Here is a 26015-nt window from a genome sequence, read left to right as displayed (position 1 = left end):
TTTAAGTAAATACAAAAAACTGAATTAATAAATATTTAAAATCTCTAATAATTAGTGACAACGTCGTGAGAACAAAATCAAACCACTCATGTCGTAACCCAAAATCAAATTTATTCGTATAGACTACTTATAATATTATTATCTCATTTAGTCTGAAGTAACTTTTTTTTTAACTCGTCGGTCCCGAGGGTGGTCTTTGCTCTGCTTTCTCGCAATCCACAAGTTACTCACATACGGGTAAGAGTACGTTTTGTAAACGGAAAACATAAAAGGAATGTGAAACGATTCAGTTTTAAACAATCTTTATCTATTCTAACACGGCGGGCATAAAAATAAAGCACATTACGCGATTATAAAACAGTTGACGTCTACGGATGGGAATCAATTAATTTTCACTCTGACGAGCGCGTATGGATGTCCGGGCTACAGAGATCGCGAGGTGGGTGGAGATTGGTGGCTAGGTCATAGAGCGAACCGCCCGCGTAAAAGACTAAAACGCGGAACACCGGGTTATTTTGACGTTGTCATCGCTTCGTCCGTCGATCACAGCGTGCTCGTTTTGTTTTTGATACGATAAATTAATAATAATCGCATAGTCACGAGCGAACGCATCTTAATAACCGCCACCACCACCACCAGTACTGTTCCGTTTTGACAAACGCGATATTTTTTGGACTGTTTTTCGCTGCATCCGTCTGTTTACCTCAATGATAATATATACCTATAATTATTGTAATATTCTTATTTATACGACTTATAAGTTATGTTATAATATAGATTATAAACACCGTCGCCGCCGACCGATCGAACCGACTAGCGCGGGACCCCCGATTTTCGGTTGGGTCTCTTGTCCTGTGTTTTTGCGGCACTCCGCATGAGGCCACTTGTTTGCCGAACGCGTGTTGGGCGGACGCCCGAAAAATACAGTGTATACATAATATGAAACAGCTGCAACTTCATACTCGGTGGCGGCGGTTACGGCACACATACCGGACGGAGGAGTGAAAACCGTAGAGAGAGCTGCATAGAGGTAGAGAGAAAGAGAGTTAGAGAGAGAGAGAGCGAGAAGAGAAAGAGGAGTTCGTCCTCGTCGTCGCGCAGATGTTCCGACGGCTGGGCGGCCCGACGAAAGCGGCGGGTAGGGGTTGTTTTGTGTGTGCGCGGCGCGTGAGGGTTTTTCGGGCGCCCCGACCGACCGTGACGACAATATTCACCCGGCCCGCGTGCAGCGGTGACGGCGGACAGGGATACCCAAAGCACTGCGCCCCGCCGACTGGAGCGTTCCAGACACGAGCACTTGGGTGGTGTGCAGTAAGGCCGTAAGGGGGAGGGCGAAAAACCGTTACGACTGGCCCCAACAAACAAAACGCGAATTTATAATGCGGGCGCGAGTTGATATGATTATTAATAATAATTATACTATCGTGCGTGCGTTCGCGATATAATGCGTCAATACGGTGCACTCGATTCACGATTAGGTATATTCATTTTATTGCTATAATATCATTACGATATTATATACGACACCAAATAGCCGCGCCGATGGATTATAAATATTATAATACGTAGATGTCAGGAAGCTTGGCTTAAAACTTCTATTCGGTCGAGTCATTTGCGATAAAGTTTAGATTAATTGTCACAGGTTAGGTGTCCAATCGAATCAGCCGTGTAAACAAACATAATATTATTTCAATTTAACAGCATATAAAATATTATAGTATTATAAATAATACATCGATACCGTACGGCGCGCGTCCGACGAGACGCATAATAATAAACGCTAATTGGACGATAACAATGTTACGCGGAGTGTGTGTTAGGTCTGGCGTGCAATTCACCAGCGGCCGCACACTAATTTAAAGCCAATGAACCAATTTAAACAGCCGATGGGTAACAGACGCCAACGCCGCGTGGTCACGGTTGAATATAAAATTTATAATAATATTATTATCATCATCGCCGTTGTCGTCGTCGTAAAACCGAGCGTCAATCGCGCTGCCAAAGATTACGCACACGGCGCGAGTAGGTTTGCGTTGACGAAATCGCGTCGATAGCGCACACGTTGGGAACACCTGAGTCCTGGAAGTTATTATATTATATTTATTTTTTTTTTTGGTTTCTTTGTGGTCCAACTGTATAATGATGATTAAAGGTACACACACGGTCTCCCCGTCGATCATCGATGTAACGACGACTGAGTACTGACACGCGCACGTCGAGGCTGATGTCACACAGGTGACTAGTTGATCGAAGACGGTACATAATAATATACATATTACATTGGATGATAATCGTTTTCAACCGAATAATATTGTTATGAACTTTTGACTATTATTATTATTATACCTACACGCCGAAAATGTCAACAAACGGCATAGCGATAGCGTTTGCGTCTTTGCGACGCCGATAACTCTGTCCAAATTTCAATCTGACAACGGTCTAAACCCGCAACGGTGTGTCTCCGTAATATTCTCAAAGTTGTGGGGGACATATTTTTCACCAAATCCGCCACCGGAAACGTCAAGAATCCAGCGTTCAAATCTCTAAGGTCAAAAGTCGCAAGTTGCATAATAACGCGTTCACAAACAGTTCGCATCCCAGTCTCACGAAATTACGTTTAATCGAAATTCAATGTGTTAACAACCATATAAAAATACGTTTATATACAACTATTCACATTTTTATTTCCCAAACGCCTACGTTGGATTTTAGGTCGTAACATTTTTGATAAATGAAATCGAAAAAATGTAACATAATATTATACGACGAAAATATTACATAATATTTCAGACGCATCCATTATAAAGGTTCGAGATTTGACCCGTAACAGCATGAAACCGATCAATGACAATAGACTAGAATACCCCGGGTAGGTCGGTCCAGGTAAACGACGATTTTATTGTAAAATGTTACACAATCTACTTGCATAACCCATAACTCGTACGGTCACACGAATTACTTTTATCAAGAGCAAAAACGCTGTGATTCAAATTCATAATTTCTTAAAATATGCCTATAACATCTAATAATTGTTCTTTTATTTTGTATTTACCTGATGCTCCATCGGGTCCCGCAGCTAACGTCCAGAATGCCAATAGTATGCACGTACCGACGAAAGTCCGGCCTGGGTTTCTTCTCCTCATGGTTCGTCGTATTACTTGTCGTATAACGTCGTAATCGGCGCACCAGTACGAGGTATAATTAAAATTAACAACAAAAAAAAAATTCTAAGAGATTTATCCGAACTCGATAGAACACGTCATGATTACCGTCCGCTTCGCACGCACTTTTTTTCGCACATGAACAACAAAAATACGCAACCGGCCGACGGAACAGAAATAATAAAATAATATATAATATTTAATTACAAACACACAAACGATTCGGATTAAAAATCAAATATAATTTTATTATTACTATTAATCATGAAAAAAAATGTAAATGCGGCTCAGACAACTACACGGAGCGCACGACACGACGGATTATTTGAAACTGGCAGACGGTCGGACCGCCATGAAAAATACCGATGCCGTATTCGTACGCCGCGGGATGGGGGCAAAGGACACCGGATGGGTCGACGAATTTCTGGTCAGAATTTGTTACCGTTTTCGCAGAAATTTAGCTTATGACGATGTTGATCAATTCGACGGTAAAAAATTAAAAAAAAAAATCGAAAAACACACGAAAACGAGTAAAATACGTAGGTACTGCTCTCGTTCGGTCCGCGGACTGGTTCCTTTCTTCCCTTGGGCGTCGTACGTTGCGCTGCCAAGCGGACGCCGTGCTCAACGACAACCACCTGCTCTTTTCGAATCCAGTGGTAATCAAAATGGTCGGTAAGCTTAACTCCTTGTGCTTTATTTTCTCCATCCGCCGCCGTCACACATGGTTGATTCGAAATGCTGAAAAATAATATTAAATGCACGTATGTAAAAATGTCATAAACTGACCCGCAAACAAAAGGAGTAGCTACAATATAAATTTAATATTAAAATGCGTGTATATTGATGTTCTACTTCGTGTCTTCACATAATTCCTATGTCTACTTCAAAACGATTATTATAATATTATATAAGATCTATACAGGCGTACAGTTTATATTTTGTTCGTAAAAGTTTAACTTGAACAAAATAACCAACAACGATTTAAAATTCTCGTTATTTTGTTTTCTACGTCATTAAAATTAGTTTTTTTCTTTAAACGGATAGATTAAATAGTATCATATGTTCATATTAATATAATATTATAATATAACCGGTGTATATGGTTATAACATAAATACTCATGGAATATGAGTAGGTACTGCGATTTTATTAATTTATTATATTCAGTTTATCGTTTTCTTTAATTATGAACTTATAAAACATAAATTATTGTCAACCTATTTCATTATTCCAATCCGTTATTTACTGTATCAGGATAAATACACTTTAAATTTTAAAGTAACACAGTTTTAAGCCCATACTATATAATATCAAGAAATTTAATTCATAAGTTGTATAATATGTACATTGTACCTAAATGATAATTCTATCATATTTTCTATTTCTGAAATTATAAATTAACTATAAAATTTAAATTATTAAATGCAATATTATTTAAATTAACTGCTCGTGAAGATATATTTTAGTAATTGAAGGGCTCCGTGCAACAACGAGACAAGTCCACTTTTTTCAAAAGTCACTTTTTGATGTTATCATATACAGATTTTTTTTCTTTACAATTGTATGCAACAACGAGACATGTCCAGTGATTATTTACGGAGTTATTGAGTAAATGGACTTGTCTGGTTATAGATATTATGAGCAAGAACCAGATAAGTCCGGACTTGTCTGGTTTTTACACAGAACAGTTGGCTATAAATAGTAAACAGTAGTATTGATAGTACTATTATGATAGTCATATTTATTGTTTTACACATTATCATTATTATAATACATATTGTTGAAAATATGTTACCATGTTAATTCTTGCATTTAGTTTCTATTGCTAGTTGTAAATTATTAGGCTGATTATACATTTTAATGTATTGTTTTGTAACTGCTCCATAACTGCTCCATAACGGGCATAGTGTTATTTAGTTTTTATTATTTTTCAAAATGAACTGTGATAATATAGCAAAACAACTTGAATATGATGAATCTAACTCTGACCCATCATTTGATTTTGATTTCGATGATGACACTCAAGATCCAGATTATAACATTTTTGAAAATAACGATCTCAGTGGCATACTGGCTTTTGATTCTGATCCAGAAAATAATTTTGAACCACTTTCAACATCACCCTCAGGATTGTTACTAGGGAAAATAGTATACTATTTTATATGTTATAATAATAATACCTATGTATTTCATTTTATTATTTATTGTTCAATTTATTAAAATGTTATATTCATTTTTTTTTTTTGTACATAAGAAAACAAAAAGTTATCATGTTATTTATTTTGATTTTTAAGATTTATGTTACATGGAGATCTCTATTTTCTATTTTTTTTTGTTAAAATGGTTATATAAATACTATAAAAAATAAGTCTTTATTGTTAAATAATAACATTTATATTATTACTAGGAAAAGTAATATACTATTTTAAATGTTATAATATGCATTTCATTTTATTGGTTATTGTTAAATTTATTGAAATGTTATTATCATTTTTTTTTGTACTTCAGAAAACTAAAAGTTATGTTATTTATTTTGCTGTATAAAATTAATATTACAAGGTGATTTCTATTCTCTATTTTTTTTTGGTTAAAATATAAATATTATAAAAAAAGTCTTTGTTGTTATTTAACACCCTTCACAACGTATCTTAAAAAGTTTAAATTATAGGTATTTAATAAAATATAACTCTAATAAAACATATAGGTAATACAATATTTCACATAATACTTGATGAATATATTTATAGATTATAGGTACCTGTTGATGGTTAAAATTGGAATAAAAAATTATTATTTAATTTTTAAAAAACCTTATAGCATACCTTATTACATAACATACTTACGAGCAAAAACCAGGTAAGTCCGTATGTTTTATATTGCAATACAAATTTTATCAAATTTCATTAATTTATTTTATTGATTAGTATTATAATTATTTATAAAACTGTCATTAAAGGATTTTACTTTAGTTTTTAAGAAATAAATAAATTAATTTATGGTAAAACACAAAACAAATACAATTTTCGAAAACTTTTTTACAATTAATGAGCAAAAAACCAGGTAAGTCCATATGTTCCATACTTGCAAGATATTTTATAAGATCTAAAATTTATTTAAAATGCAAATTCACTTTACTCAACAATTTACATGTAATTCAAGATACTTATGTTGTAGTTACAAATAAAAATATAAATTTTTAAAGTTTTGGTGAAATAAAACATGTCTCCTGAACAATTTCAAAAAGTGGACTTGTCTCGTTGTTGCACGGAGCCCTTCAATTATTTATTAAACATTTCTCTATAAATAACTGTCAAATATTTGCGTAGATACAACTTTTCAATAATTTATAATTATTCATTAAAACTCATTATAGTGGTAAGTTTATAATATATCATACGACTATATAATATTATAGTACACATAAATACATTTCATATGTTTATACTGCTTGTGATGAGAACTCGCTTTTTTTTATAAAATTATGAAAGTATTCTTGATATGTTACTATAAAATTGTTTTTTATCAATAGAAAAATCTTGAGTGAATAGCCATATTAGCATATTCATGAAGTGGATATAACTCACAATATAAATACATTTTGTCAAAAATCAATAACTGCCTAATAATATATTGTAAGACTTTTTAAAATTAATAACTTGAAAAGATTTTAAATACCTAATATTTACTTAAATCAAAATAAATGTAGGTATTCATTTTATTTTATAAACATAAATTTAAAACGCAATTTTACTAATATCTAGTCATAACCGAAATTTATTATTTTTAAAACAACTAGTCATCTACCACTTTAACTGTAGGTTTTAATAGATTTATTAAATATTTTATTATGTGTTAAATATTTATACCACCATTGAATCATAATTTTGAAGTGTTAGCAAAGTTTACGTTAGTTGAAAAATTCCCATGACACTACAGTTATATAGTACTCATATACCTTTTTAAAAAGCCAATCGGTTATTATATACTGGTCGTAGTATTTGAGTGGACCTGTCAATATATTATGTTATACCCGTTATAAGCGACCGTGTCTGTGTTATTTAGATGAGACACCCATGCACGAGTATATTATGCTTAATGCCCATAAATATTTTTTAAGAAAAATCGTGCGTGTTTCATGTATAGAACCAAAATCAAACGATATACAATTGATAAAAAAAATTTCAATTACAGATCATTATTAATAATTTATGATGTTTTGGATATCTCAGTAATTCATATTCGCTAAAATTTTTAAACAATGAACATCTTATTATTAGTAGTAAGTACAGTATTAGCTACTCTAAAAACTATAGTAGATACCTATGCAAGTTACAACAAATCTACAATCACATCTGATATCTGTTGATAATAAATTATCTATGATTTATAAATTAATTATTATTATACACACCAAGACACCAAATAATTATCTATTCTAATTTGAAATTTGAGCACGCTACACTCTTTATTTTTTTTTGTAGCGCCCAAAATCTGGAACAGGAAACGCGGGTACCTATATACTATAAAGAACTCGAATTTCGATATTATATTACAGACACGACTACAACATCATTACACAACGTGCGCTTAGTTGCTTACAGTGATTTTACTCTAAATAACTAGTGTCTTTTTTTTTCTATTTATTCATTATTTTAAATGTTTTTTACATATTACATTTATTTACAAATCGGTTAATTTGTTTCTAATAATCTAATCCCAAGAAGTCAAAATACTATTTGATTTATTATTGGTTTCAAATAAATGTAAAACAATGCATATAATATACAATATGTTTACACTATATTATTTAAGTGTATCTACCTTCCTATACACGATTTTAAGAGCATTTATTCATTTTCCTCCTATTAACATTTTAACACACTTTTGAACCTACCTATAAACTATACCTAAACTATAACCTAACCTATAAACGATGAGGTGTTTTATACCGATTATTAGTGTATTAATTAAATATTTGACCATATTAATATGTCTATTTGATTCCATACGCATCTAATATGTACCTATTGATATATTTTATTTTTCCTGTAATTGATAGCTGCCTATTTAGTGTTGTGTACCATGAACTTTTTATGCATGCTTAACGTTTTAGTCATAGACATATTTCGAACATATGCCATTTGATTAGGCAATATTATACTATAGGTCCAATAATCATTTTTTGTTACCTATATTTATTTTCATACTCGTAAAATAGGTAAGTATAGGTAAGAACTTGAGTACTTGACATGCTCATAAAGAGTGCTATGCTTAATCATAATTGTTTTTTATGTAAGTATACTAAAACGAAAGCCAACTTTATACATTTTTAAAATTTCATCTACTCAGATGATATGGTTTTATAATTGTCTTGTAATATGCATAACATATATTATGTCAATATTTAATAACTACCAATCATTTTGGACTTAGACACACTAATCATTCTTATTCCTATTTTTAACACATCCATTTATTGTATCCTTAATATTTTGTTCTATACTTTTGTCAGTATTGTAATAAGAGCCGCATTAATTATATTAAAAAAAAAACTATTATATTTATAAAGAAATAATAATAACATTAAAACTTTTAAACTTTTATAATATTGTTTTAACTGATAACTATAATATAGGTACCTACCTACATTATACCGTTATTACCTACCATATTATTTTTAACATATTTTATAATTTAGTATCTTAAAAGTAAAATGTTCAAAAAAAAATTAGGTTCATAATAAATGTTATATCATAGAGATGCATATAATCGGCGATATAAATTTCAAGTATTATCGCGATTCGCGGTTATCACGATTTGCGCATACTTTTTTATACGCTTGAAATATAATAGACTCATAACCATGAATAACTCAATTCCTTACAATTTGTGTACCAATGAAATAATAGTATACCATTGCATATAGTATATAATATAAGCGGTCATGTTTGCGTGTGTATTTATAATGAATAATGATAAACCGAGATAAGTAATGGAGACAGTTTCATGAAAATAACCTGTGTCCGCGTTTTAATTGTACAATATAATTCTCGTTTAATGTGCGTTTAATATACACTCGTTTCAGTCGTTTCTTCAATTTCAATGCTCGTTAAGCGACTAACATATTATTATTTTGTATTTCACTTGGGGAAAAAAATGTCGCTATACACTCGATACGTCTTATAATAGGTAATGTGCCCTGCTGACACCCTACTGCCTACATACCTAGAAGACATAACAGTTATGCTTATGCAGGTAGGTACTCAACGTTGCTACCTATACACTACCACAATATACGGTCAATACGAGTTTACATTACCCACTACAATCGCACCCCAATTTTATACACACACCTAAAATATTTGTAGTCATTAGATTTGTTTTACTTAATATTAGGAACGTTAAATATTATCTTGTGCAATAATGATCAAATCGTTTAATAAAATTACGAGCTCGGTCATAATGAATGCGACATTTAATTAGGTATAGGTAGGTATAAATTATAAAGTGTTTTACTTTTTCTGAAAAGTTATTAACTATCGTTTACCCACCTCGTAAATAAAGTAATCATTATAATCACGCACGGGTGTACGGACGAAATTTAAGCAATAACGATCTTGGGTCATTTTTTTTCCAAGTTAATTATGACGGTTTGAAAACACTCTCGGAACCTATATAGATAGATATTAAGCCAACTGTGTGAAATCACTATCTTAAGTGGGTTCTTTATGAGTTATGACTATAAAAAAATATATACAGTACATACATCAAAACACATAATTTTAAAAGTTAAAAATAATTTATAGATTTTATGACTCTGTATGCTATAAATGTATTGATTAAGAACAGTGATATGACGATGTATTTTTAAATCTTAATAAAGTAATTAAATTAAACAAACATAATATTATATAGTATATTGTGGTACATTGTATTACCTATGTTCTTTCATAGTTTTATAATACACTATAAATTATAGTTATAATATGAATAATGAGCTAACATTATTTAGAACATTTATTGTGTGTAAATGTTGAAACATTTTTGTTGTGTCTATATTTTTCTGTGACTTATAAAAAGTTTATTGTTATCCGTCTTCCGAGATCACAAAAAAAACGTACATATAATTTTTGTTCTCTGGCACCGTTATATTTTTACTGCCCTACTATAGTAACGTACGGAGGTAATTTGTTACCTTTATAAAAATCTTGCCTGTGACTATTCAAAAATATCATGCTTAATATAAATATATACCTACTTTATATAAATATAAATGCGTTGCATAGTATACCTGCAGAAATATAATATATTGCTCCAGTCGTTGTAACTCGTATATATTTTGAAATTCAAAAAATGTTAAGCAGTAAGTACATGTGTAATAGATCTAGCTTGAATATTTAAAAAAAAATAAAATATATGTTGTCTACACGTGACCATTTTTGTTTTAATAACTTACTAACAATACATATATGTAGGTATATCGATTATAGACATTTTATAGATATTGATTATAACTTATAAGTATATTATAGCTACGGACGATGTAATGTCTTTATACATCAGTTTTCGTGCCTTGTTACTTTATTTATAATAAAAATCGCTTTTGTTTTGTGTCCTTGACTAAATTATTGTCTATAGTTCAAGATTAATACCCAAGTTAAATTACCATTATCATTATTTGTAACTCCAGTATTGAACACTTATTGTTATAAAATAATAATAAATTAATAATATATTATTTAGTTACAATTTTGCTAAATATTTTATGATCTATGACATCAATCAGTAATATTTTTAAGAATAAATATGCATTAAAACCTTAACTATTTACCAGTTATTGAATATTGGGTATAATTTATTATACCTAACTATATAATATAGCACCACTCTTTATGAATATTTCAAAATAAAAATAATTTTTAATTTTTGTTCCCAAATTAAATAGTTAAAATATTAAATAAATTTTGTTTAAACGTTCGTGGGGATGTATATACGTATATCTTATAAGTATATATAGCATTATAAAAGATAACCAAATAAATATATATATATATAATATAATATGAACAGTTGGGCCCATTATCTTCTTGAAGAATAAAAAATAAATATAATGATGTATTATACTTGTTTAATAATTATTATATCCTGCGTATAACGACTATTGATTATAAAATCAAAAAAAATCAAATATAAAATGTGCATTGATATATTATTTGAACAATTAAGTCCAAGCGAATAATTAAATTAAATTATGTTTATAACATTGAATATTTCAATAATGGAAATCTTTCAGACATCAGCAACTACAGATCGTTTATTTTTCGTTTGAACAAAATATCATGAAAAATAACACAACACAAGTTATAACCATTAAATTACGTTTTTTATTATTTCATTAACATCCACTATAAATACACTATCGCACCGACAAATATGTATAGATAATTAAATTAAATTATATATGTTTTTAAACGTGTGCAGGAATAACAGTCTAATTAAAATATAGATACAAGAAAATTGTAGGTACCTGCCTGCCGTGTGCCAATCGAAAAATACACTAAAAGCTCATAATTATTTTTCATTAATTTTTCTTATTCTAAGTAAAATATAAAGTAAATAATTATAACTCATAAGTACCGTTATATCATTATTATACGCCTATATTTTTGAAGTTCAAAAATGATTTTGATTCACAATGATTTGTACAGTTATTTATTTATTTAATATATTCAACAGTAGGTATATTTTATACGGAGTGCAGCTTCCAATTACGTGCTTATAATATATTATAATAAAATGTTTTTGTTTTGCAGACAACGATTTGTAAGCCATTCTCAACCAAGGTTTTCATCTTGTTAGGCATTTTAATAGATTGTTTAATACAGATAATCGTCAGAATTATCTATCCACGAGATCTAGTAATAGTTCTTAAGCCCAACAATGAATAGTAGTGATTGACTTGTGCAGAAATTAAATTACCAAAAACAATAAACATCTGGTAGTTTTCTTATATTATGTCGAACTTATTATAAGAGACGTCGGTACATTTTTAGTTGATCCCGATAACCATCGTTTGATGTTCGATGCAGTGTTTATCAATCCTGATTGATGCGCAAATAAAATGTGTTCTTCAGGGTAATGAGGAATTGTTGGATGACTTTTAATGCATGTTTGATCAAAACGATGAAGTCAACCTGTCATTAGGCTAAAGGTTAATTGAAAGTCATTGGAAATCCGCTTTCTTTGTTAGACATTTAGTACGATGATATTTATCATGAATCGAAGTAAAGCCTTGAATAAGTCTATTTAGTGGGTATAATTATCCGTATCCATATTCTTTTAATCTTTTCGTAGTAGGTAATTATAATAAATATTTTACCAAATACATTTCAATAAACAAGTTTGGATTTTTCAAAAAATTTAATATTACAATTTCTCAGATATTATAATAAAATAGCATACAATGTAAATGCTTATAAATTATAATAATAGTTATAATATAGGTAGACTTAAGGTTGTTTATAGATATCATAATATACATTTAATTATTAATTACTATTACAAACATATTTTCATAAGATAACTTACTACAGTACACCTAAGAAAGTAATCAACTATTTTTGTAAAAAAAAATATATATATAATTTGAATGTATGATTACTTTTAAAAAAGATACCAACGCAAAAATAAAAGATATTATGGTCCTATAATCCTCAGACATGTGAATTCAAATAATTCAATCATTTTTTTAAATTATAAGAGTTTAAACCTGCAGACTCTAAATATTAGGTTTGATAAATTATACCCAAGGATTTTATGCAATCATTTTTGAGAAAAGAAAACCAGTCGTATTTTCGAACTATTCCATATTCAATGTCCATGCAGCCATACATAATATTACCTATATTAAATTAAACCCAACAATAATAATGCGAAACATTAAATAACCAACTTAAATCATTTTTTCTCCGGTATCTGAAGATTGACGGTTATATTTAAAATTTCACATATAGGTACTAGATAGGTACAACTGTATAGGTATTTATTTCGTTCTTAGTGAGTTGTAGAGGTAACCTATACTTAAAACAAATATATACAAATAAAAACACATTTCTAATTATATTAACGAATTATTTCCTCTGGTTATTGTGAATTTTGTTGCTATAAATAAATAGTAGTATTTGTATGATAATTATACAATAGTTATTATTATACTATAATATCACAAGTTTAGCGTTTAATCTATCGGAATTAAAATATTATTTATCTACCTACCTAACAAATACTTACTGTATGTATAAGGACTTTTGCACAGTCACTTGACAACCATAGTCATAAATATTTAATAGTATAATGTCGGTTTATCGTGTACACAAAATGTGCATTTAATAATAATGTAGACTGACTTTTGAGCCGTGACGTAACATTGGTGCCCAAATGGCGTCAACACACACATGTTATGAAACGGATCACCGATCATCCGTGTGATCTTGTATATAATATTATGTCCACATTGGAGTATTGAACACCTGATATAATTATAATTTTTTTTTAATTTATTAAGTTTGTTATAAATATAGTAAGTAAGTACATACTACATAGGTACTTGTAATTTTATTATTGAACAAAATCATTTAAATATAAATATTGAGTTTAGAATATTGTTAACGTTTTTAACTGACCAATATATCAAAAACGTTTTCTAATCATATCATTATTCATATTATTCTATACAGGCATACAGCTATAATATAAGTAGATATATTATAATATGTCTTATATAGAATATCCAATAGGAAACTTTTAAATACTTTTACGTTTTTAAAACCCCTGTGGGCCTGTGGCATATATTATGTATTCATATTTCAGTTTCGGAATGAAGATCAAATTATCAAAGTATTTACATATTAATACGTACGGTCAATTTGAAACATTGAAAGTGCAGTAAAGAAATACATACAATTACAAAGATAAATAACATAAAAATATTATGTCCATTAACTACGTTAGTTTTTATTTTACAAAATAATTAATACAATAACTTCTTATTTGCTTACAAGTTTCATGAATTTTCGCTTTATATCGAACGAGGGGCCAGGTTACATGACACAATAAATTCGAAGTGGTAATTTAATAATAGATATAATAATAATAATATAATAATAATAAGCTTTACGCAAACATAAAATTATGATGGATAATTATTAGTGATTACATGGGTACAAAATACAAATATACATTGTACATTAGAATTCTTAAATCTTAAGTAAATTCTATGGATAATAAATCTAAAAAAAATGAATCACATAATGTACCACCTACTAGGCAAAAAAAAATATCAATGAAAAATAAAATATATTTACGTTATTGAATATATCTATTACAGTCTACAGATTTAGAAACATACGTAGATATATGGCGAAAAATTAGATTTCATGTATATGAAAAACATACCTACATAGTACATATTATTATGTTATTAGTTACCTACCTATCGTTAAATCTTAAAACCGGTCTCATTCGATTACTCATGTCGAACTATAATGGAATATAACAATATAATAAACATATTGAGTGTAGATACATTATAATTTAGTACTTTACTCGATGCGCCGAGTACACGTGAGTCGTTCATAAAGAATGAGGATACTAAAATAACGGCGATGCTGCAGTCCCATATAGTTGCTGATTACGTCTTCAACCACGAGGTCAATATATACGTATTATTTTTTTAAACGTAAATAATTAATATTACTATAAATATGAATGTGGATTTATAAGTATTTTTTTTTCTGATTAATTGTACAGAATTACAACAGTTAATTGAATAAACGTTACATCGTTGCATACCTACAGGGGCGGAGTGGCCGGTCTGGAAATGGGAATTTTCCAGATGGCCTGGACCATACTATGGCCTGGTGGCCTGGCCATTTTGTTAGATTTTTTTTTTTTAATTTAATTTAATTTACAAAATATTAGTTAATGCTAAATGCTAAATGTGTCAAAAATGTGTGTCTATTAAACTATTGTATTACAAATATTATTAATGTAATAATAGAACATTGTAATAGCCTCGTACAATCGTATACTCGTATGAGAAAGCTTTGGATATAAAATTACAAAATATTTGGTACATAAATGTAGACATTAAATAAAATTAAAGCAATATTATATTGATATAGGCTGGTTATTTTTATAACATGACACCCAGATTCGACGTATTTTCACCTGTTGAACCGACAAGTTGTTTATCTGTACCCTTTTTCTGTAGACTGTAGTAGGACTGCAGAGTGGCGACGAATATAGCAATGCGCCAATGCCTAATGGCTAATAATAACTAATAATACTAATAATGTCTAAAATATTAGTATTTATAATAATATAATCAATATTAATGATAATACATATTAATTTTGTATTATTGGTCCCTTTACTTTGGTCATTGTTATTTTTATAAATAATATCTATAATAAGCCCAAACAAATTAGTCATTAGTGTTTGATATTTGTACACTGTTCACTTGTTGTTGAGCGTGTCGACAGTGTCGTTTATCCACGTTTTTCCTTTTATTAATCCAGCTGTTGTTAACATGTTAATTTGTTTGCTCTCTAATGAAAATTTAAGTTTTATATTATTGATCGTACGATATTATATTGTAATTATGAATAAAAAAAGGAAAGGGGTGGCAGGAAGAGATCGCGAAAAAAACAAAAAATTACTTGCAAAATGTGCTGAAAAATGTAATCAATTAGATTCATTTTTTCTAAAAGGTATACCTACCTAAGAACTGTGTAATATGTTGTTATAATGTTTTAATTAAATATAATTTATTTGCAAATGCTTACCCGACATTAACTATAGCATATCAATATATTTTAACCCTCCCTGTTACGCAAGTTTCTTGTGAAAGGTCATTCTCAACATTGAAATATTTAAAAAACCGGCTGATAAATTCAATGACCAATGAACATCTTGAGTCTTTTATGCTAATGGCCATTGAAAATAAAATTCTCATGGAAATTGATAATAATATTATCATAAATGCAGTTGGTGAGAAATCTAAACTATTATTTAAATTATTATTATAAATGTATAAACCATTTTTAATTTTTATAATATTGTTTATAATTTATGTATTTATTTATTACTTATTACCTTATACCTACTATACCTAAACCATGAAAACACGATATATAATTATTAATTATTAATATTTCGTTGGTTTCAACTATTAAACTATGCCTACAAATTTTATTTTTCAGACATTCAGGTATTAGTAGTATATTAATAAAAGGTGGGCAATTTAATGAAAATAATTAAGTCTGGCTAGTTAAGTTAATTCAATTAAATTGCTTTCAGGCTTCAGTTAAATTTAAAAGTTAACAAAAAAAAAAAAATTAACTTAACTCATTGAAAAAAATTAATTTTTTTTTCAAGTTATAAATTGCACTAGAATTAAATCTACTTATATAATAGTTATGAAATAGGTGAATAGAAAAACAAAATTCGAGCGTAGGGAGAAAAAAATTTTTGGTGGGTGGCCTGGATAAATTTTAAACTCCCGGCCTGGATTTGGTTCCCACTCCGCCCCTGCATACCTACAATATCGCTTGAAACTTGCGTAGCTTGTAGACCTTCCTCTCATTGAGTTAATCTCAGTAATAGATTTTCATGGTCTCGAATCATTAGGTACAGATACAATTATATTAATTAAGGATAAGTCCAACTTGTCAATCGCTAACAATTTTCACAAACTCAAACTTGTGAATCTTACTTGTAGTTGAATTTTGGAACCTTTATTAATTTGAAATAAAATACATTTTTGATTTCAATTAAATAACATTGCATACCTACCTACGAAATTTAAAAATAATTATAATGAAATTCTATTGACGGGTTACTTATACTGAAGTACTGGACTTAGTAGTTTCTGTAGTTTATACTATAATGTACCGAGGAATACTATAGCTATTTTTAATTCAAATGTAAAATGGCCAAATGGGGCAATCATATTTTATACAGTTGTCTCACAAATAAAGTAAGTTTACGCCGCTATTGCAGTTCTCAAGTTTTTAACTATTATTTATTGATAACATTATAATTCAAAACTATAAACCACTATAAATTGTGAATTGTGATAATCCAATTTTGAAATCCATAGCATAAGAAACAAGAACGAATACAAAGCTTAAATGTATACATTTATTTATAATAAGAAATGTAGAGTAAGAAATCTTTTTTTACTGCAGATGCCTATGTAATTAGGTTAGGTTAATTGATAATACCGATCATCAACTGTTAAAAAATTATTCAATTTACGTATAAGTTACGAAACTTTTTTGTCTATAATCAATCCTTGATCTCGGGAGTCCAAAATACAATACCTACAAGTACACTATATTGTTATATTATTCTAATTTTTATGAATATCTCATAAAATATTTAATATAAACATGTTTGTCATTAATATTATTTGTATTAATATATTTTTCACCGGTACTCTAAATAAAATATTAATTATAAATTTAATTACCCACCTCGTTTAAAATTGAAAATTTCCGAAAAAAAAGCACTTGTCGTTTGTCGATGTTGCAGTAGCAGATGTTATTATCTTAGATCACATAGGCATGTTACAGTTCCAAATCATTAATACAATAATACCATATTAAATTATTCCATTTATTCCATTTAGGGAGTACAATTTAAATAAAAAAACATCTCAACACATGATAATCACGTGTACATACTGTTATACTAACATAAAAGTATTACTTGGCATACATGTGTCGTCAATACTATGTAGAGAAAATACTTTTTAACAGAACAATAATGATGGTGTGTGTGTGTATAATATTTTTTAGTTAAATATAGTAAGATAAACAACCGTTAGGCGTTAAGCCTCTTAATATATTTATGTATTAGGTACCTGGGATGTTTTTGTTTCAAGAAATAACGACCTCGTTTTTCTTTTCAATAGCACAATGTCGATTTGTCTGAATATATTTATTTTTTTGATATACACAACAATTCATTATTGTACTTGTCCCCAGCAGCGCCTCGATCAGAATATCAGATAGAATTTGTTTGTTGGACGTGCTATGTATTAATATTTATGAATCCCGAATATCAAGCAAAAAGAACGCCCAATGACAGAATACGCCACTGTTCACTGTATAGTATAGTACAATATTATTATAATTTATTTTATATTATTATCTTTCGGCTTTCGTATCCTTCCACATCCTTAAAATATAAAATATGATAAAATAATATACTGTACTTATTTTCAACCTTTATTTAGAATCCTAGTCACAAACATATTTCTATTGATGAAGATATATTTAAAACAAATAAATACTTAACTAAAAAATCATGCTTACATAAATTAAAAAATTAAATTTATTTTATAATATTACAATATACTTGTATCAGTAAATATTATCGTTCTAACTTGAATGCAAATTAATCATATTTATAAACAGACTGTCTAGTTAAGAACTGACTAATTATATTATTAATAATGTATCAAGTATAATATAATAGAAACATAGCCACATAGGTATATCATCTATTCTATTATTCAAAGAGTTAGTATAATAAACTTTATTGTAAGATTATTAATATTGATTCGTATTTTCACACACAGGTACAACATACATTCACTATTTTATGTAGATACCTATATTATTCAAATTATGACTAAAGCACAATGAGATGTTTTATACTCAGAAGAGAGAGACGTATTGTCGGTATCATAAAAGTTTCCCCCCCCCCCTCCACCTAACCAAATTAATTTATATTCTAGCTATATTATGTTAAATAAAATTATTTATTTTAGTAATTATAATAATAAACAAAACTGGATAACTGCCCGTTGTAATGTTGTAGGTAATATAAGTAATTTAAACAATTCAACTTAATCTAAATATTTTTATAACGTGATCCTATATAGAAAATTACAGTACCTACCTAGAAGTAATAGTGGGAACGTCTAAATCTCATTATGATTAGTATTTTTTGAATCACAAAAAACCACTAATATAATATTTCGAGGAAAATTTGTTATTTTTGTTTTAAATTATCCAATTACAAAAAAATTGGAACTTTAAAATTGAAACACAAACAAAAAAAAAGTTTTATCAGTACATATAAGTTATATATATATAGTATTATATAAGGACAAAACAATTTACCTATTCTTAAATAGCTAAACAACTTATAACAATAACTGCGGAGGTTAGTTTATTACTAATTTTTATTATTATTTTATTTAATTTTTGGGGGATACCCAAGTAATAGAATACCGAAAAAAAATACTTTATAGATAGTAAACTGAGGTAGAAAGGGTAATAGTTTTTACGGTTCTGTTATTGATCAAACTGCATGTGCACCAAATCAAATGAACGCAAACAAGCAGTCGTTTCTTATTCAAATGAAATGTAACCACTGAGTACTGTATTATTTTAATGCGAATAATATTTAATAAATAAATAATAATTATGCCAAATAAACGTGAAAAATCATTGGTTCCTACCGAGGAACTAATAAAAAATATAAATGAGCTTAAAAAGAAGATTCAACTTTCTGGTAAGTAAAATATTATTCAACTGGTTACAATTAATAATAATTGTTAACTATAGATGCCGAATAAATTATATATCATTATTTATTAATGAATGAATGGATTATTTTACATTTTTTGGAAACTATCTGAATAATGATAATAATTTTTATCAACAATAAATAAATTTTAACATAGAAAAATTCACACCAAATATCAATACTTACAATAACATAAAAAATTTACAATATATACTTTATACATGTATGATATTAATATATAGAATATTGAAATATAGATAAAAATATTTTTAAATAAGAAGAACTATTGTTTAGAACAACAAATCCACAGTTACAGTTATATGTGTGGTTAACCGCTATCAGTCCAATCTTGTTTTCAAAATATAATATAAATTGAAAAATGCAGTATAGTAGTTGGATATACAATTTTCTCACCCAATTATGAACTAGGCAGTAAAATACATGTTGACCACCAATAAACCACGGATATATCAATAAAATGTATTAACCTTCATTATCAAAACAAAATAATAATTATGTACTATAACGAGATAATTTGTATTAAAATATCATAATTTACATTTTAGAGGGACAAAAAAAAGCGCAATACGAAGAATGCGGCGAAGAAAAGAAAAAAAACAACGAGAAGATTCAAATGTTGAAACGTGACATCAAAGAAATGTACCAAATCAAAAAACAAGAATCCACGGTGGGTCATAAACTCATAACTCAAAACTATAATGCTGTAATTCCTTAATAAGCCTTAAAATACAAATTCGGTTATGTATAAAATATTATTAAAAGTAGGTACTCTGAAAATATGCATTAAAAATCTGGTTTAAGTATATTGTACTGAAAAAATATGGACTCTAATCTATGGTACAACGCACTTTTATTGCTTATTTTGCGGAGTAGAAATAATGTGATAACGATTTAAATATTTTAACTATATATTATCAAATAAATGAAAACTAACATTTTATTGGTAGATAATATTTATTATAGTATACCTACTCTATAAACTAATTCGTCGTATAAAGCCATAAAGGTCAAAGTGTGGGCATCGTAATACAGTAGTGCCCACAATATGATTCACCAATAAAACATTATCTGATGATCATCAATATTTTTTTATTTTCGACAAATAATGTATGAATTTCAAAATATATATATAAGATATAGGTGTACAATTATTATAGCGAAATTGATATATGTAATTATAATTTAAAATGAATATGTATATAAAAATATGCAACCATAATTTCGCTTACGTAAGCGCCTGCAGTTATTATAAGTTATAATGTTTTTAGTAATATTAATAGTAATATTCAAATCAATTTAAGTCCCTAGGCCTTAATCATAAGTCATATATCTCGTACAAATTATAACAATAGGCTGTTTTGGTATAAACCCAAAAAAAACAAGTATTCATATAAAAATTTAAAATACAATTTCAATATTGATTTAAATAATTCTTATGAATAAATATATATTTTCAGTGTATAGACGCATTACCAGATGCAAAACCTCATGAAAAAATCATAGTTTTAAAGAGAAAAAAATATCACGAAGCAATAGATATTTTGGATATGAAATTGATAGACATGAAGAAAAAAACAGATCTAATTAGACATGATATCAAACAGGTAGGTAGTGCATAATAACCAGTTGTAACCTAGATCTGTTTTATGAGTTTCTTGACTGCGGTGTTATAGAAAAGGATCAAGTTGAACGACTTGTTCGGGAGATGGAGTGACGTGCGGTCAAAGGTTGTTTCTACTGTAGACAAAGATTCAAATACGACTAAGGTATTATAAAATATTCTTAATTTTTATATCTAAATTAATTTTGTGGAATACCTGCGTAGACGCTGTCGGCACTTGAAAATCGATCACATCAAATCGAGATGAGCCGAATGGAAGCGTCACACGTGACACGCAAATATAGATCCATAAGAAATCGACTTTTGGAAGACTCTGTGGTGTTTGATTCCACGTTGAACAAATTAGAAAAAACAATAAAGACACAACAACGCGAAATTCAACGTCTAGAAGTAATTATTCATATCATATGCAGTCAATAATTATTTACATTAATCTTAATTTATTGTATTAAGAAAATCAACGAAGAAGCCATTAAATCAAGGGACAAGACCCGGTTAGTGTTACAGAAAAAAGAAACTAACGCAGCTAATATTGCGAAATTTCGTATGAAACAAGTAGAACAAATCAGGTGAGTTGAAATCTTAAATTATAAAGTTTAACTAAGGACTATTAATGAATGTATACATGTCAATAATCTATATATTATTATATAGAGCGCAAGTAGAAGAAAGAAAAACGGAGTTAGAAAAATTGGAACGAAAAATATTTCCACCGGGACAGAGAGCTACACACCAGGATTCAATTCCTAGTTCTTCGGAAGAACAACGATTTGGAGATAATGGATCATCGGATAGTCAAGAAATTACTGACATGCCATATTTCAAACTGAAACAAGTCACTGGTAATGATTGTGTGAATAAGACTGTCAGAAAAAAGTGGTATGAACAACGGAGTTGGGTGGACGACTGGGGCGTGTGTCTTTCATTTTGAAAGCAATGATAAATCGTTTCATTGAAAAATGTGATTCCTAGTTGAGCTTGGTAACAAAAAAAAATGATGATCAAAGTATTCATAAAATAAATGTTTAAAAAAAATGAAAATTTACTAAACAAAGTACAAAAATACTTGCAATTCTGATAAAATACACATCAATATAAAATTCAAAAAATTTAAATTACCATACTCTTCGACTTGTTCAAAACTATAAATTATATACAATAATGTTATTAAGCATATTATTATCATTATTATTATAATAGTTGTATAAACTACATTTTATTGTGTATTTTTACAAATATGTAATTGATTTTATTGAATGACTCAGGTTCAATTGACAGCGAAGACGTACGAAGAAAGTTTGTATCTCAAAAAGAAACTAAAGATAGATTAACTACTTTAAAAACTAACACCGAGAATCAAAAAAAGGACCTTCAGATCAAATGCCAACAGCTTAATGAGGAATTTGAACAATGTCGATTTTCCGATGCTCAAGACAAAGAACAGTAAAATATCAAAAATATTTATTTATTTTCACTTTTTAAACCATATACTATTATTAAGTATAAAATTACCACTAAATGGGCTACGTAATTAAAATTACTTTAATTTATTTTGGTCTCCACTCGTCTAAATACTAATTGAATATTTATTTTGAAAATTTTAACTATTAAATTATAAATAGGTACCTATAGACATAAGTAGACCTGATTTTTTTTTAACCAAGTAATGCGGTCATAATCGAATCAATTTTTATAGTATTTACAAATAAATTAGAATATCCTCATACATTTTTTAATAAGTTTAATACTGATTGAATGCATTATGCACAATAGTTTTAGGAAACAAGCAGTAGTATAGATCTTTGTTATATAATAATTATTACAAACCAGCGTAGTCAAAATATTCTAAAATTCACCCTAAATTATTTTAGATTATTTTAGTATTGATTTTTACAATGATGTGTGTTTTTTTTATTTTTTTTTTTGTGTCTGTGTACACGATCAGTAGTCGACATAATGATTGGATTTTCAACATCAGTATCTTGTTCGATGGTAAAGTGAATATCGTTAGTGCATTGGGAGGTCAAAATTTAAAATTTCCAATAGTTTTCAAAAGTGCCGGGAAAAACAACATAAAAATTAAGGAAAAACGGAAATTTTTACGCAAAATTGGTTTTCCAATTAATCCATTTTGGTTTTTGGTGTAACTCTAAAACAAATGAACGTATACACATGAAATTTTCACTGGTCATTTATATTAGCATTTTCTATACACGATAACATTTTCAAAATATTTTGATTTGTTTTGAACTAATTAGGAACGTTTTCAGTTTCCAATTTTATTAGTCTTTTTTTCTAAAAATATCAATAAAAGTTTATTTGTTGGGTAAAAAAGTTTGAAAATTTAATACAACGCTGCTACTATATGACATTTGAAATATATTAAAAATCCTAAGTCACAATTTTTTTTTTAAGCATTTAAAGTTCAAAAATTGACAAAATATGGAAAAATCACAAAAATTACCATATTATTTTGAGTTAAGAATTCATAAAAATTTTCTTTTTAAATCTAATATTTGAAAATGTAATACAAAATTATCCATAAGTTTGTCTAACTTTATCAAAAAAAAAATGTCTACAAGAAAGTCAAATTAAATTTTTATGAGCGTTTGATATTCATATTTTTACAACATTTGATATTCACTCGATTTATCGTGTAACGATTGTCTTATTTTGTTGTAATTAAAAAACGTATAACTGTAGATACTTGAAAATTTCACTGAAGGTTAATATTTTCATTTGCTATACACCATAAAATTTTAAAAATATTTTGACTTTTTTTGAGCTGCTTATGGACATTGTCAGTTTTAAATTTTTTTGTTTTTTTTCTATAAATATCAATAACATTTTATGTGTTGGGTAAAAAAGCGTGAAAATTTAATGCCAGGCTCCTGATATATTTTTACAATAGGAGTTGAAAGTATTAAAAATACATAGGCACAATTTTTTTTTATAAGGATTTAAAGTTCGAATTTTGACAAAATGTATCAAATTTAAAATTTACTAATTATTTTGTAGTTAAAAATTTATAAAATTTTCAAATTTTATAGCTAAGGATTGAAAATTTAAAACAAGGTTCCACGTAAATAGGTTATTTATAAATTACTTCATTCACAATAATATCATCAAATATACTTGGTAATATCATAGGCTGACTGTTTTCGCTCAGAATCGTTTTTCTTATACAATGATATTATATCATTGAATTCAAATTTAACACCATTCATTACAGTGACCCACTTGTAACCTACTGTACAGCAGAGTGACATCCACTTACCCACCTTTTTTTCATTGAATATTTTTCCGTATTAATTATTGTTTATGCAGGAATGATGAAGACACCGAAAATCTTAAGGTTAAAATTATCGAAGAGACGGACAGACTCGAACGTTTACAAAAAGACAGGTCCGAACTGTCAAATCAAATTGACTCAACGCTTTTTAGACTATACGACATGTGCCTGGCATTAAAAGAAGCAGACAGCGCACCAGTGCCAGACAAATGTCCAAGTATTGATAAAGCTGACTGGTTAATATGCCTGTTACAAACCAAATATGAGAATGTAATAAGAAGTTATGGAACTACAGATAAGGATCAACGTAATGTGAATGGGAGGATTAAAAACAACGTATGTACATTTTAATGTAGTGCTATAAAAATCAAGAGTAAGGTAGGTAACATATAATATTAATAATATATTCTGTATGGTATTAGGACGTAGCAGTACTGTGGTCATTGGACGACAATGTCGTGGAATCGGCAAACAAGGATGAAGAAGAAAAACCCGTTCCCAATAGATATCTAATTAAGAAACAAGCACAAATCATGGTTGATTCTAAGAGTAAAAAAAAGGGGGTTAAGACGCCAAAAGGAGCAACGCAGAAGAATTGACATCAATTTGAATAATATACTTAAGGGATTTATGAAAACCTTCATGATAAAGCATTTATGCGTATTTGCAGATTATTACCGATATTGTGTTACAGCATTTATTAATCACCAGTATTATCTACAAATTATTGAAATAAATAATATAAAATATACTAATAAAAATCAATAACAGCATTTTCGTATTATTTTACGACTAATATAATTTAACACAATTATTATAATAGTAATAATTTCGTAACAATAATTTGTAAAATAAAATTAGCTTTAATACACACATAAGGCAATGAATATAATTTTTTATTAGTTACCCAATAATTTATATTTTATGTAGGTAGGTAGGTAATCATTGGTTATATTATACGATATAAGTTCACTCATATAATATTATAATATACATGGTACTTTATTAAGTCTCGTGTGATTATCATAGGTACGGATTAGGTACCAAAATTGTGTCACTATGGGTTTTCTAAAACCGAATAAGGTTAAGAAAAAATACCTTAAGGTAGAAATAAAACTGCATAAGGCCTATATACTTAATTAAATGTCAATAAAAATTAACAACATTCCTAAATAATAGTTAATAATAAATAATAATTAGTAAAAAGTAATATTTAATTGCATCGTGCAGGTTTAAAACAATAATAAACATTATACGTTTAAAGTTTAAACATACAATGTCACTGCCATTAGTCTGATACTTTTAATAATAATTA

The 26015-nt window shown here is 28.3% G+C and overlaps 2 protein-coding genes across 3 annotated transcripts in view; one reads left to right on the top strand and one right to left on the bottom strand.

Annotated features, from left to right (window-relative positions):
- Nucleotides 1-3698, bottom strand: part of LOC132949335 (neurogenic locus Notch protein) — a 48827-nt gene extending 45129 nt beyond the window's left edge. For both annotated transcript variants that reach the window (XM_061020182.1, XM_061020183.1), the window contains exon 1: nucleotides 3053-3698. In XM_061020182.1, the coding sequence (XP_060876165.1) occupies nucleotides 3053-3143 (91 nt within the window). In that variant the 5' untranslated portion in view covers nucleotides 3144-3698. The remainder of the gene's footprint in view (nucleotides 1-3052) is intronic.
- A 15904-nt stretch (nucleotides 3699-19602) lies between these two features.
- On the top strand, nucleotides 19603-25539 carry LOC132949312 (uncharacterized). The gene is made up of 10 exons (XM_061020135.1): nucleotides 19603-19751; nucleotides 20333-20454; nucleotides 21245-21391; nucleotides 21461-21553; nucleotides 21613-21798; nucleotides 21862-21977; nucleotides 22063-22250; nucleotides 22674-22851; nucleotides 24736-25036; nucleotides 25123-25539. Exons 1-10 carry the CDS (start codon nucleotides 19664-19666, stop codon nucleotides 25297-25299), a joined length of 1596 nt encoding a protein of 531 aa, XP_060876118.1. The 5' UTR covers nucleotides 19603-19663; the 3' UTR covers nucleotides 25300-25539.
- Nucleotides 25540-26015: the final 476 nt, after the last annotated feature.

The sequence above is a fragment of the Metopolophium dirhodum genome, chromosome 7 (assembly GCF_019925205.1).
Source record: "Metopolophium dirhodum isolate CAU chromosome 7, ASM1992520v1, whole genome shotgun sequence".
NCBI lineage: Eukaryota > Metazoa > Arthropoda > Insecta > Hemiptera > Aphididae > Metopolophium > Metopolophium dirhodum.
This window is presented reverse-complemented; position numbering and strand designations above follow the sequence as displayed.

Bases quoted from the DNA above. Each gene is read 5' to 3' on its own strand.
- LOC132949312 (XM_061020135.1), top strand. From the start codon at position 19,664: ATGCCAAATAAACGTGAAAAATCATTGGTTCCTACCGAGGAACTAATA. The intron at 20,455-21,244 runs GTGGGTCATAAA...ATATATTTTCAG, and splicing joins TCAAAAAACAAGAATCCACG to TGTATAGACGCATTACCAGA. The intron at 22,251-22,673 runs GTAATGATTGTG...TGAATGACTCAG, and splicing joins CAAACTGAAACAAGTCACTG to GTTCAATTGACAGCGAAGAC.